This window comes from Trachurus japonicus, chromosome 9 (genome assembly GCF_045865225.1).
Source record: "Trachurus japonicus isolate A0001 chromosome 9, Traja_1.0".
In the NCBI taxonomy this organism is placed as follows: domain Eukaryota; kingdom Metazoa; phylum Chordata; class Actinopteri; order Carangiformes; family Carangidae; genus Trachurus; species Trachurus japonicus.
In genome coordinates this window covers 24,491,025-24,505,203 of record NC_140915.1, presented here as the reverse complement: position 1 = coordinate 24,505,203, position 14,179 = coordinate 24,491,025, and the positions used below count along the sequence as shown (strand labels likewise).

The window sequence follows — 14,179 nt, the reverse complement described above, 5'->3', positions numbered from 1 at the left end:
AATGTACAGGGCTTGTATAGCCACCATTGAGGTTATGTCTTGTATTTTTCAAGAGATGGGAGTCACATTTAGATCTTCATGTTACAAATGTATGCTGTTTGTACACCTGTTGAACTGAAATGCATAGGCAGTTTTCGCGCTAATATCCGCGCCTCCACCTGGCGCTCGCTCACTGTCCACTCTTCTGCTGCGTAGAGGTCGCGAGCTGTTTAACCGTTTCCAGGGCAACCAGGGGAAGCGCCTGTCAATCAGAGCAGCAGCAGCAGCAGCAGCTGTGAAGTCCAGCCCCGAGGAGTCAGATACAGCATCGATTTAAAGTCTCCGCGTTTGTTCCTGAAAAGTAAGTTATGTGTTTGAAGTAGCGCAGTGGTGGTGGGATGATTTGGAGTTTTAAAAAGTGATATTATTTTGTGTTTAGATAACCATGCTCCGCTTGAGTGAGACGGATAAATCTGTTAGGTTAACCGTACTTCCGGTCAGACAACATAGTACAGTTTTTTTTTTACAGCTGAGCGGTGTGAACAACACTTTTGCCCTAAAAACACAACACGACACGTTAGCTAATGTAACGTGAGCTTACCCATGACTGAGACTAATAACCAGTGTATTAAACTTTCACACCCCTTGTACTTGTTATTCATTCAGGGGAGTGGGAGAGGCAAGAAGCTACAGGAATTTATAGTCCTCCTGGTGAAAAGAGGTCAGTACGGCCAGCTAACGAGCTCAGTTGTCTTGGTTTCCTGGACAACCTGGCAACATAAACCCCCTCTTATGAGTGCCCAGTCAGTCTTCACCACTGGTAGTAGATACTGGGGGTGTTTGTCTGTATGGTATTGCTCAGTGTCTGCACATTTGTCCACAGCAGCAGTAGGACATCAAGGACATGGCGGACAGAGGCCGTGGAGGAGACGCAGAGAGCACTGATGAGCTTCTATACACTGGTCTGATGTTTTATCAGCACTTCATATTCACATATTTCCTTCTCTTGCATGCTTGCAGTCACTGTTGTTAACGCTGTTGTCTGGCTTTGCAGATATTGAGGACGTAAGCAGTGTGTTCGGACAGGACCCTCAGCCTCTCAAACTGGACCACTGTGACCTCCTCCTAGATGCCATCGATGTAGAGCTTGGTCAGCTGCAGGTCTGTGGTTTTCCAACTGCTTGTCTGTACCGTGCATGTTTAACTGGGTATACATTTTTTAAGCAGTAATGTGATTAATCTAGGTCCAGCCTCAGAATCATCGGGAAAATTTCAGAAAGCGCGATTGCAGCAGCGGCAGTGCAGGTACTTTATGCCATAACACACGCCTCATTTATTTTAAGTTAAGTTATACGTTTTAGACACACTTTGCCATTCTTGTGTCTCAGTCTTTTGATTGGTACTGTGTACATGTTTTTTTTTCTAGATCCTCCTAAATGGAGTGAGTCCATAAGCAAAGACACAGGCCTTGGAAGTACAACTCAAACAAATGACACTCCCATGTCCTGTCTTGATTTGATACACACACCAATGATGGAGCAAACATCAGGTAATACTGAAGTATGAATACAGGAAAACATATTCCTGAAAATGATGTTTTCACAGGCTGGTGCTAGGGAAATAATTCCAGGTACCGTACTACTTTTGCACTGCTTTGTGTTGACCATTGTGTCTTAACTCTGTCATTATCAAATTGTTTTGCCCTTGCGCAACAAATTTTCCTTTTTTCACAAAACAATGTATTTTTCCACTGCTCTACCCCAGAGAGGACCTCAGACTGTCATGGAGGTCCTGACACTCAGGAGGAAACTAGTGAGAGGTTAGACAGATGGAGAAGAGACAGAGAGGAAGTGGAGTCTCGGAGGGAGCAGGTCATCTGGCGACTCAAGAGGCTGCTTGGAGACACCTGTAAGGAGGATGCAATGGCTGGAGAAACACACCCTCCCTCAGACAGCATCTGCACTGAGGACTTTGTGCAGCGTTTCAAAGAGGAGATGGTGGAAATGGCATTGCCAAGCAATATGCAACATCCAGGCAAAGAGGAAGAGGCTAAAGGTACAGAGATAACCGACAGGGACACTCTCCAGAGGAATCAAAATGGACGAAGAAGAGAATCAACACCTGGCAAAACCAGTAAAGAAACGGTGACGGTGAATTGTTCCCAGTCACACAAGCCTGGTCAACAAAAGGGCCTGGAGAAAGGTCTTCAAGGCAGTTTTGGAGTGAATATATCACAGAAACTTGTTGATGACAGCAGCAGTAAGTAAAGCCCCGCATCACTTCATGAGACAAGAGAGCTGTCAAGCGTGCTCCAAATTTTCATTAATGATGTTAGCTTCAGCACATGAGGATTAAGATGAAAATGATCTGTCTACTCATACATCTACCCACCTGTCTGTCCATCTTTGAGTCCAATATTTTGATCCACAGCAGGTTATCTCCACAATTACTTGACATGATGCCAAGAAACCAGCACTAATATTTACGGATCTAATTTCCTCAGACTTTATAGACTCTAGTCTTTTAGAATAGAAAACCTTTCCCTTCAGTAAAACTTACCAGGTGTCTCATGAAATAGAGAATTCATAGTATCTAGAGCGTTAAATCTCATTGTCCAATAGCCATGTTATCTTGAAAATTACTGAGCAGCTCTAGACTCCACATTACAGCCCTGCTACACCTTTGATTCTCTCACTTCCCTTTCAGTCGCCCATAAACCAGTGATTGTAACAGAACATGAAAACCTACAGCACAACAATAACTCCTCTTCTAAAGCGAGGTGCTTGGCAGGTACCATACACACACATAATGTATATTCTGTAGAATGAATGTATATACAAGTATGATGTGTGATGTGTAATGATGTATACATATATGATATGTAGAAATGTGGGTAATAGGATTAGTATGTGAACAATTAATATAACGAAGAATGAATGAAGCACAGTTAAGAAATGTAAACACTTATTCTGTTTTTGTTTTGTTAGGTGAAGCATATAATATATATAATGTTTATGTTTTGTGTTTTCAACTGTATATTTGATACTGTTGGACCCCAGGAAGAATAGCTGTGGCGTTGCTGCAGCTAATGGGGATCTTAATAAACAAATAAACAAATAAACACAGATTACACTGCAACTGAATACAGTTTAACTGGTCCTGTTGTACAGTCTGCCCACTGTGCAAACAGTGACTGAAGGCTGCTTTTCTTTTACAGGAGTACCTGTGAGGAGTTTTGACACAGTGTCCATTGCGAGCGACCTTGACTCAGTCTGCACGGAGCAAGTCAGACAACACATTGACAGGCTGCCAGGTAAGAGACTGCAGAAAATTGTGGAGGAAAGTAAGCTTAATTTTTAAGTAAAACATAACTGTGTATCAAATATCACCAAATTGCACAAACAATAGACATAATAGATAGAATGAATGATAAAAATCAAGAAATGCTGTAAACTATCTCTTAAAAAAAATATGTATGAAACTGTGGTTAACATCATTAGTGCCCCTCCTCTCAGGATGGCGCTCTCTCATTCAGTCTGTCACAGACACAGATGACTACTTAACCAACCAGAGTGACTATGACACACTCACGCATGAGGAAAGTGAACCTCAACCCATCCACCCGTCAGGTGAAGCAAGATCAGTCTGTATATTGCACAGTGAGAACAAATCTGTAACAACTAATTAATCCTTTTAAATTGCTTTAAACTAATGTTCCTTTATTTGTTTGCAAAGTCCACATATCATCTAATGGAAATATACAAAAAAGGAGTCCCTCTGTTAGTACAGCTCAGCATAAAAAGAGAGAAACCTACAGGTAAACAAATGGAACATTTAAAAAGTTACAAAGCATTTGATGCAGTCTTCTATTCATTCATTTTTAAATCACATGAAAATGTATTTTTAGTGTAGTCTACCAAAATTGTTCTTACAGTGACAATGATAAGGACACGGATGAGGAAGTTAACCCCCGGAGCTGGAGTGTGAGATCTAAGAGGACATCAGAGAAGATGCAGTCAGATTGGGCAAAAATGAAGCAGCGGCTCACGGACCTCCAACAAGTAATAATTAATCTCCCATTGTATTTAAATATATAAGTATAATTTGAGAAATGTTTTTATCCTGCTTTCTGTGCACATACTGTATGGATGAGATATCACCGTAGTGATTTGTGTGTGTGGTTTAGAAATGTGAGAAAGAGGAGGAGACACTAAGGTTGAAGAGGGCTCAGTTAAAAGACATTGAGTTCTGCCTCTCTGAACTGCGGCAGAGAAGAAAGGTAACATGCAGCAAAATCAGTACAAAATGTCTGGGCCTGCATCTGTCTGTCTGTATTAATGTCTCAGTAATGCTCACAGTTTATGCTTTATGCCCCAGCATGCCTTGCAGGAATTAGAGCAACTGACTGCAGAGACGGCACAGATGGAGAAAGAGAAGCAGAGTCTGCAGTCTGTTCTTCGTGACAGCAGAGTGGAGAGGGACTCTGTTAGGTATCATAACACTGTATTCCTACTGATTGTAATATTCAGAGAATGTAGGGCAGTTCCGTTGAGGAGTAACACAACAATGAATGTGTTGTAGTTGCCACCTGAACAAGCTGCAGAAGCAAAGAGAGTCATGTCTCCATGAGATCAGAAACATGGAAGAAGAACTTGAAACTCTGAGTCAACATAGGAAGAGTCTGAAGGAGACGGTAATTAAAATATGACTCAGAGCAGTATGTTTTTACTGTTTGTGGTTTTGCTCAGTCATTCACTTGTTTAAATACGTCAAGTTCGTTCTTTAAACATCACTTCTATGTTGTTTCACTGTTCCACAAACAGAACGGTGTAATCATGTCACTGCTGGAGAGGGAGGAGATGGAGAGACAGCTGGATAGTGCAAAAACAGAACTTTTTGCTGAACAGCGACGTGCAAGAGAGAGGCTGGAGTCTGTGCAAGAGGTGCAGTATGAGTATCTATTAACACATTAAATTAATAAAAGATCATGGTGTGTGTCCCTTTAGTTGTTTTTTGCAGATAGTGCTTAGACGATGACCATAATTTACAGTGTGAAGGCAGTAGTTTTTTTTTGTAAAAGGCAGATTTAGCTTTTGTATTTTAAAATATAGTTGGATATGTTCTCATCTATGAAACTGGAGCAGAATCTAGAGGAGACTCGTGAGGAACTCCAGAGGGCAACAGAGGCGGAGAGCTCACTGAGGAGTCACTGTGCTTGTCTGGAGAAGGAACAGATCCAGAAAAAGGAGCAAATTGAGGTGGAACCTTTTATCATGACGCTAATTTCTAATTTAAAAAATTATGCTCTGCTGTCTGTCAAACCAACTGCACAATGTTGACAGACACTTATTATTCTCTAACTATTCCCACTTTTGCTTTCTTTCTTAATCTAAGGCACTAAAAGTTCAAGTAAACAAGCTGCAGGTAGAACTGGGAGAATGTAAGATCAGAGTGGGTACGCTGGAGAAGATGTTGGCCCAGAGGGAGCTGCAGCTGCTAGATTTAAAGGAACAATGCGGGGCCTTACAAGCAGAACGAGATGGACTGAAGGTGGAGCTACAGCACTTGAAAACCCAGCACTACAAGACACTGAAGGAAGCCCAGGAACAAAACCAGAGAATAACCGTGAGTGCTGAGACAGACTAAGGCTTTTTACGGTTTTGCTAATACATCATAATGCACACATGATCTCTACATTAGGGTTGCAGAACCTTTAAACCAACAGAGAACGGATTTGGCTTTTGCACATGAGAATCTCAGACAAGTGAGTCTGAGAGCTTGAAATACTGATTTGTCAATTTTCTCCTCAGGTTAATCAGCAGGCTGAAGAGGAGAAAACAAGTGCTTTGAAAGAACAGACTCTGACTCTTACAAGATGTATTGAGTCCATGCAAATTTCCATTCAGGTCAGTGGATCACAGAGAATATATAAACTCCAACACACTTCAGTGTACTTCAGTACAAAGTACCTTGCACTACCACAAATGAATTTGATGAATGTAAGTTTGGATGCCACGTGGTTGTTGTGCTACACACTTAAGAGTGTGAGTGACAACATTCCTCAGGGTTACTCAGTTAAAGATGTGATTTCCCTCCTGTTCTAGCAGCTGAAAGAAGAGGAAGTACAGAAGCTAAGAAGATCTCTGGAGCAGCAGAGGGAGGAGGCAAAGAACCGTGAAGAGGAGCTGCATGTAGAAGCCTCTGGAAAGGTATTCTGATGGTCCTCTGCCTAAAATATACCACCTTTTCAACACAAATGCATGATGTGCACAGTATGCTCCCATTCAGGTACACAAAGCGATAGAGGAGGAGAGGAGGAAGTGGGAGGCAGAAAAGGTAGAAGCTGTTCAGATGCACTGTGGGATACTGGAAGAGCAGAACAGAAAAGGCCTGGAGAGCGTGAGGAGTGAAATGCAGCAAGAGAAGAGTAAAGCACAAGCTCTTCAACATAAAGTTTTGGAACTAAAAAGAGTAAGGAGACTTGCAACCATGATACATAACATCACCACCATAAATCTGATTCTTTTTTTCTTTCTTTCTTTTTTTTTTGCATGATTTTATTTTTATTTGAAGCAAGTGCAGGAGTTGGAGAGTGAAAGTTGTGCACAGCAGAGGGAGCAGGATTCTTTGCTGGCTGTTATTTGCAAATCACTAAAAGAGGAGCACCAGGCCGAACTGCAGAAGCTGAAGAAACAGATGGCTCAGGTACAAGGAAACCACCGAGAGTAATAGTTTGTAGGCACATAAAGAGATAGGCTGTTACAGAGGAGCTGACATGGTGTGGTCTGTGGTCACAGGAGAGTCAAAGGACAGCGCTGCAGCTTGAGCAGGCTGTTCAGCTGGCAGTGGAAGAGGCCGAGAGGCTCCAGGCGACTCTAGGAGAAAGGGATAGCAGCCATAACCAAACCACAGCTGACCTGAGGCAGCAGCTCAGGCACTGGGCCCAGGAGCTGGGAGCAGAGTGCCAGCATCTACACCTCTTACTGGAACAGAGCGGGGCCAAACAAAACTCTGTACAGCTGCCTACGAGGTATAACGTCCTGTTCTGGCTTACATCCATATCTGCTCAGACAGAAGTGGTCAATTTGTGAGTATCCTGGTGTGTCTGATGAGTAGCTCTTGGTTCTGTGCCTGTGTGTTGTGCAGCAGTTCCACAGTGGCTGAGGCACTTACCAACCTGAGAGTGCTAAGAGAGGAGCTGCAGGACTTGATCAGCCATCTACACCAGGAGCTTGATTCCCAGAAACAAACCACTGTGCAGCTGAGAAAGGACATGGTCAGTTTGGAGTTAACATACTGTATAGGACTTGGTGTTTGCAATTTCAGAGCACAAGATGTTGATATGTTTACAGGAGCAAGAAATGAGCCTCCAGAGGCAACAGCTGAGGTTGGAGAGAGATCAAGCCTTGGACTCTCTTAAGGAGCGTCTCATTCAGGTATGAGCTCACACACTATATACAGCTGATATTTGTGCAAAAAAAAAAAAATACAACAGTACATACTCTCGTGGTGTTTGTGCAGGAGCACATAGAGGAGCTGAGTAGTCTGAACAGGGCTCATATGAGTGATGGAGGGGCTGAGGGAGGAGGAGTAGCGGTGTCTCTCCGCAAGCAGCTGAAGGCCAAAGACTTGGAGCTCAGGCACGTTCAGAGGAGCATGAGTCAATGGAAAGAGCAGACTGCAGCTCGTCTGGCACGCAAGTTTGAAGAAGAGCTGACAGCAGAACTGGAAAGGTAACATGTTGAACATGAAATTTACCGTACTTCCTCCAAACTAAATGCGATTGCATAATTTGTGAGTATGATGCCGTCATTTTCCAAACTTACTCTTTTCATCATTACGACATTCAGAACCTCATTGGTCCACACACAAAAGAAAAGCACACAGTCTCCTCCTCTCGTTCTGCTGTTAAGCTTTGCTCAAATGTTTGCCATTCCTCAGGTGCAAGACAAAGGTGTTAAGGTGCAGGTAACTGGTCTGAAACATAGATGACATACTAACCAGCTGTCTGTCCTGTGTAATAGCATGATCTCACTTCAACTCACTGTGATATGCTTTGTAGCCCATAGATGTAACATTTACTATACACGTGAAGCCGCCATACATCCCTCATGCAGCAATTATTCACACCAAAGAGCCTTTAAATGAAGGTCGGTTTGTTTTCCAGAAAGACATCAAAGACTAGAGGGGAGAAGCAGACAAAGTCTGACAGACCTGAGAGAGAGCTGACGTTTAGTGCAAAGGTACATGTTTTACTGCTCCTGTGTGAGCATTAACGTCGCACTCTTACACATACTGTGCCTTATAATGTAGATACATAGTGTTCATTTGTTCATTGCAAAAAATACATCATCCATTTCTGCTGATGTCTCTTTCCCATCAGGAAACTCAGAATTCAGTTTGCTCTCCCTGCCTCCATGTGTTGGACTCCGCTGCGTCCCACAGCCCCTCAGACTTGGCTTCGTTTAAGCTTCTACGTTACCTCCAGAGCCGAGTGACACAGCTACGTCTAGAGAACCAGGCCCATACCTGGAGCTCATCTCCTCCAGATAAAGTCCCTTTAGATTTGTCAGGATCCTACCTTTCAACAGTGAGTAAATTATTTTAATAGCTGACTACTACTAAATATTGACTTAACCACTATCTCTGTCTGAAATTAAATGTTCAAATTATTCCTAAAGCTGTTAAAAACAAAGAAAATCATGCTATAAATGAAGCAGAATCACAGATGTTTGAATATTATTTCTGTGCCTGTCTTGATAATGTCAGGTGATACTGATGTCTGTTTTACAGATCACTCAAGGTCAAGACAGTGCTGGGATTCAGACCCAGTCAGCAATCAGGACATTACCGAGTTAAGGAAGTGGAGCCTTGTTCTGTGTCTCCATGTGCGTCCACCAGAGATATGACATCCTTAAACCTGAGTCTCCAGCAAGCTGTTAGCCCGCCAGAGAGATGAATCATTTACTGTCAGATGTGCTTCAGAAGCACAAGCAGGTCACAGTGACAAATGACACAACTGAAGGTCTGGTCATCAAGTTCACATTCCTGTGTGGCAACGCAGTCAAGTTTTATAGCTTAAAGGTCACAGTGAACTGTGCATAAGTGATGAACCGACATGTCACCGGAGACTGCAGATCATGTGAGTTACGTCAAATAACCTCATAAAGATGACAGATCTTTGTGGGAAGCCCTTATATAATCATAAATGTTATATGAAGTTTAATTGTACAATAAAAAAATGTTGTATAAGGTTCTGGTAATTTCAAAGAGAAAATTGTCTTACCACTTAATATGCCTTAATCTATTTTGTGAAATGTGTAACCTAAATGTAAAGTTAACTGGAGTTGAAATGTTTAAATATATTGCCCTATTATCAAATCCGCTACCACACCTGCAGGAAGTTTTTTTCAGCTTGTAAGTCAAGCCTCTGTTTCCAAAGGGTTGAAGCAGGTTGGAGTAGTGGTGTCACTTCTAATTCAATTATGTCCCTATCTAAGTAAACATAATTGTCAGCATCAGTCAGGCCTCAGGAAAATTAACTGATTAATGAAGTCACCCTCACTCAATTCAATTATGTGGCTCTAATTAACCTTTAAATGACATTGGACACAGTAAATAATTTCATGTGAAAGCCATTGTAATCAATGACCCACGTCTGCTGGTTAAAATCATCCTTAACTAGTTGTTTTCAATATGTATGCATGCTGTGCTGATGATGATGATAAAACCATTACAAGGCAAAATGTATCCGGCATGAAAACCAACTATGCTATACAGAATATTGACAATTTAAGAGTTTATTTAAAAACAAATATAAAGTTGTAACACTTAATGGCTGGCTGCAATTCTGGTAATGCATGTATGAAAATACAATCAAATCATAAAAAGGTGCATTTTCATTCCTCAAAGCTCACAGATGGCGTACTTGCTAAACACTATAGGAAGATCATCTTTCTACCACAACAAGTACAACTGCAAGCCATGCTGTGAGCCGTCGTGAGCACATAGGAACACATTTGCGAGTCCTCTGATGATGCCCAGAAGCTGAACATAAAAACTGTACAAGATTCTTGTACTGCACACTGGCGTTTCACAAACAGCAAAGACATATTTACAGTACATCAGTGTGTTGACTAGGCTTTGGCAAAATCTGTACAAATTATCCTGTTTCTATGGACAAAGGCCAATTCTGTAAGTTATATAAAACTGCTTATGTAAGGCTGCCTATAGAACTTTTCCAAGTCTCAAGATCATGATTTACTTTAAAGATTTAAATTAATAAAACTAATTAATCAGGTCAATGTTGTTATTACATCTTAATAATGCTTGCCCAGGATTGTCAGAAACTTTTAATGAGTGACTGTAAAGCAAAATACCATACGTGTTGCACCACCGCTCCAAAACAGCACAATAATCAAGTAAAGCCAACATGCCTTGCCAAACTGACCAACCTAAAGTAGTTCTAGGTCCTTTATAATTTTTTGTGTGCCTACATGTCCAGTCTTTTACTTTGGCATGGCTTTCATTGTCATTTAGCACTATTACATTTCCATGTCCTCCTCCCCAGAGCTGTGGGCCACAGGAAAGCTGTACAGGGGAGAGTGTGTGTCTTCAGGTGGACTTGAGGGGCTTGGATGACTGTGAGGGATGGGAGATGGGCAGGGGGTCGGGGGTTGCCGAGATACTGTCTGTTTACGCTGTTTTTGTAGCGATCCCTTTAGCCTCCGACAGAAGGGGTCGTCAGGTGGGCGCCACAAAACCAGCTCCATGCAGGAATGGCTCCTAAAATCAAAAGGAGAGAGAAAAATGGAAGAGACGCCTGCATTAAAGCAGAAGTAAGTGGTCCGGTCGTTTTCGCTAATGCTGCGTTCCAGGCAGGCTTTTGAAATCGTAAATTACAGCTTCAAGTCACAACTTACGACTTTGTAGCGTTTCAGGCAACCCACTCGTGTTTTTCCGACCTGTTTTACCGGTGAAAGTCACTATAACGGCCACTCGTAACTTCCGACCGGTGAACTCGTACCAGATCGAACTGGTACCACTTCACGGTCGGAAAAATACGAGTTTCCTTGAACGCACCATAACAGTCCTCGTCCCTACGTCGCCACATTCACGGCGTCCCTTGGCTGCACACACAGCCCTGCATGCCGTTCTCTCTCTCCTCATTGGATAAAAACTGTAGGATACGATAAATGTTTTCTCTTCGGCTCAGAGCAGAGCAGAGTGACAGACAGACCCGTGTTTCAGTCCAAACACTCTATGTAAGTGATTGCTGTCGGAAGATATAACTATTTAAGACTTATATTAACACAAATATATCACTTACTTCTGCTTTAACATGATTCAGGTTACTTAAAGTCCTCAAATGATGTCATGACTTCACTTATAACTTAATTCAACATGTTATGATGTGCCAATAACCAAATAAGGAGAACATACACAGACTGGGCTACTTTGTGAGGGAGGATGTCGCTGATGCCTCGCTGCAGACCTTCTTTCAAACTGTCTGAAAGCACCAGCACTGGCCTTCTTGGTGCTGGCTCGACATCCAGGTCTTCATCCTCATCGTCATCTTCCAGCGTTATTCTATGATGCATAAATATCAAAGTATTATTAAAAATAAGAATTCCCCAATTAATCACTACCACTGAGGCACATAACAAACCACTGTGGCTGAAGTCTTTAGTTTCTCAGTCATCCAGTTCATAGTATGAACCAACACTTAGGCTATGAGAGTATGTTACCAAAGAAAAAAAAAGGCTTATAGCTCGTTTATATACCTGCTGTATAAAGCACTTCCCTCCTCCTGTGATTTTATTTATGACGGGAAAAATATGAATGACGTCATCAGCAACTAGTTGACATCAACTCGACTTTCATAACATTAGAGTCGACTTAGAAAAATCTGAAGTCATGAAACCCCTCGTTGAATCTAGGTCACCTAGTCTTGGACTTGGTTGTAGATCCTTAAAGACCTTTCACCTCTCATCAGTTCATAAGAACTAAAGAGCACTCTTGGATGAGAGTTGAGACATCTTCAAGAATCTACTCCAGGTGTCCTAGATTCACCTTTCTCAGAGGGACCATTGGACAATGTATAGGTCCTTGCAAACTGAACATACCAGATAATTTGTCAACTGTACTTTGAAATGTGGCAGATCTTTTTTCCTGATAATTATATTCCAGGAAGGATTGTGTGGCGTAATGCATTACAAGATGGCTATTGGCTATCACAGCAAGGTAGCATTCACTTCATATTGGTATATGTGGTGATAATTACTTGAGCACTCGAGTAACGCATTGTTTTTTTAAAATAATAAATCCTATTATTTTTTCATATAATTCAGTAGATTGTAAAAGACTGAAACATGTTCACATCAATACAGATACCTGCTAAACAGGGAAGCAACGTCACACTTTAGAGAATGCAATGGACAAATTCAAGTGAACAGTTTTTGGTTGCATACCTATCTTCAATCTCCTGAAGTCTCCTTTGAGCTGCCTCTATTTCCATGCAGGAGCTCTCTGTCTCGAGGCGAGCAGGGGAGGGATGAAGCAGAGTCAGTGGCTGGGGCTCTGGGCATGGCTGTGGAAGTGCAGGACTGGCTTGCTGTGCAGAGACGGGAGGGCAGCTGTTTGCTGTTGGCCAGTCATGAGGAGGAGTGGTAGTGTTCAAGTTCTCAGAAATATCCCCTTCTGCCTCCACCATCAACCTCCTCCTTTTGGCACTGCACCCCCTGAGAAAACACCAAGACATTAATCATACCACTCCAAATAAGTTTTGCAGGAACTGTCAGATGTTAGATGACAATGATTGTTTTTTCTGTTTCTCTCTCACTTACTCATCATCAACTCTCCTTCTGTGTTTCCTGAGGCATCGTGTCTCCCAGCTGCTGTGGGACAGACAGATGTGGGGAGGGGGGAGGAGAATTTATATCTTACTAAGACTCAGGTGTGTTGCGGTTGTTTTTTCTGATAACTGTATGCAGGAAATTTACAAGTGAATACTTGTGATCAGCCACGTACTTGTTAGACACCGTTGTTCTCTGTAGGTGGGCAGACGTGCTTGGAGGTCCGAGGTCAAATTCAGGAAGGCTAGTAGGGCCTGAAAATGAATACATGTCTGGCAGAGACCCCTGTTCACTGCTTGGGGGGGGGGGGGGCAGAGGGATGCACCACGGTCCAGTTAGTGAGATGACCAGAAGAGACACAGTGTCACACTACAAATGAATCTGACCTGGAAGATCAGCAACGATACCAATCAGATGAACTGATCGATGTGTGTTTTTAAACCAACTACATGGCGCACGAGTTATAAATCTGTTTCCACGGGGCCAGCTGGCTCGTTATCTGGCTAGCTACGACGCTACTGATGATACGGTGACACCGTTAATATAACATCACCGATTACATGCTCACTCGTGTGACAAGGCGACACACAACGCCAGCTCCATCCCTGTGCTGAAGAACAACTTTGCATAAGTTCACCAGAAACATAAAGTTGGTGTTACAGACTGACCCGTGCCACTGCCCTGCCCCTTGATGTTGTTGTTGTTGTTGATGTTTTGCTAGCTTGCCTCTCCGTCCCCCGTTAACACTGTTGTCCTTTGGAGTTATCACCACTAGACAACAGCGACAGGCCCTACATGCTCACGCCTGACTAAACCTAAAACCACGACAACAACTGTGCAAAGAAATAGCCTCCAAAATTGACGGTCTCGGTGGCGTGGACGGCTGGAGAGGTAGGCTGGGTTAAATTGACGTTAGCTCGCTATTCTGGAACAGCGACTGCCGCCAGAAGATGCGTCGACGTTCTAGAATGTGCGTATGTTGCTCCCGTTGCATTGTGGGAGTTGTAGTTCACATGGACAAAGTGGTTTTCTGTAGCCTTGTCCGCGTAGGTTACTCGGTTAGACACAGATACAAAGTATGCCGTGATAAGTTGTTGTGTTGTATCAAAACCACATCTACCTGTTTTGTTTGAAAATGTCAGCTGTTACTTCTTGCAGCTGTGACAACATCATTCAGAAGATGATATGTCTAAAATAAGATAGATACCTCCCCGCTTTTCTTGTGTCGCTCTCACCGAAGACTATAAATAGTCGCAAGATAAGTACGCCACACTTTGTGATTATGGTCTGACCTGCTGCTGGTGTAAAGGGCCCTCTAGCTTTATTCATCGCATTGTCATCGCAAA

General features: G+C 42.6%; 2 protein-coding genes across 5 annotated transcripts; one reads left to right on the top strand and one right to left on the bottom strand.

Moving 5' to 3' along the window:
• Nucleotides 1-222: 222 nt before the first annotated feature.
• LOC146981497 (uncharacterized) lies at nucleotides 223-9,241 on the top strand. Its single transcript, XM_085786792.1, has 28 exons — nucleotides 223-340; nucleotides 872-941; nucleotides 1,034-1,140; nucleotides 1,224-1,278; nucleotides 1,406-1,528; nucleotides 1,744-2,238; nucleotides 2,686-2,769; nucleotides 3,197-3,292; nucleotides 3,495-3,608; nucleotides 3,715-3,796; nucleotides 3,914-4,040; nucleotides 4,166-4,258; nucleotides 4,357-4,469; nucleotides 4,561-4,672; nucleotides 4,803-4,922; nucleotides 5,124-5,237; nucleotides 5,374-5,604; nucleotides 5,790-5,885; nucleotides 6,084-6,188; nucleotides 6,268-6,450; nucleotides 6,553-6,684; nucleotides 6,777-7,009; nucleotides 7,126-7,255; nucleotides 7,332-7,415; nucleotides 7,501-7,712; nucleotides 8,147-8,222; nucleotides 8,363-8,569; nucleotides 8,773-9,241. Exons 2-28 carry the CDS (start codon nucleotides 884-886, stop codon nucleotides 8,836-8,838), a joined length of 3,648 nt encoding a protein of 1,215 aa, XP_085642918.1. The 5' UTR covers nucleotides 223-340; nucleotides 872-883; the 3' UTR covers nucleotides 8,839-9,241.
• Nucleotides 9,242-9,763: 522 nt separating this feature from the next.
• ccdc117 (coiled-coil domain containing 117) lies at nucleotides 9,764-13,781 on the bottom strand. 4 transcript variants are annotated; one of them, XM_085786798.1, is made up of 6 exons: nucleotides 13,502-13,781; nucleotides 13,009-13,128; nucleotides 12,825-12,872; nucleotides 12,450-12,719; nucleotides 11,422-11,568; nucleotides 9,764-10,764 (listed from the first exon to the last, which is right to left on the bottom strand). In XM_085786798.1, the coding sequence occupies exons 2-6, from the start codon at nucleotides 13,101-13,103 to the stop codon at nucleotides 10,524-10,526; spliced, it is 801 nt and encodes a 266-aa protein (XP_085642924.1). In that variant the 5' UTR covers nucleotides 13,104-13,128; nucleotides 13,502-13,781; the 3' UTR covers nucleotides 9,764-10,523. The 4 variants fall into 4 exon arrangements, with proteins under 4 accessions (XP_085642924.1, XP_085642925.1, XP_085642921.1 ...); XM_085786799.1 differs by having other exon boundaries at nucleotides 13,009-13,125; XM_085786795.1 differs by having other exon boundaries at nucleotides 12,825-12,875; nucleotides 13,502-13,780.
• Between the last annotated feature and the right edge of the window lie 398 nt (nucleotides 13,782-14,179).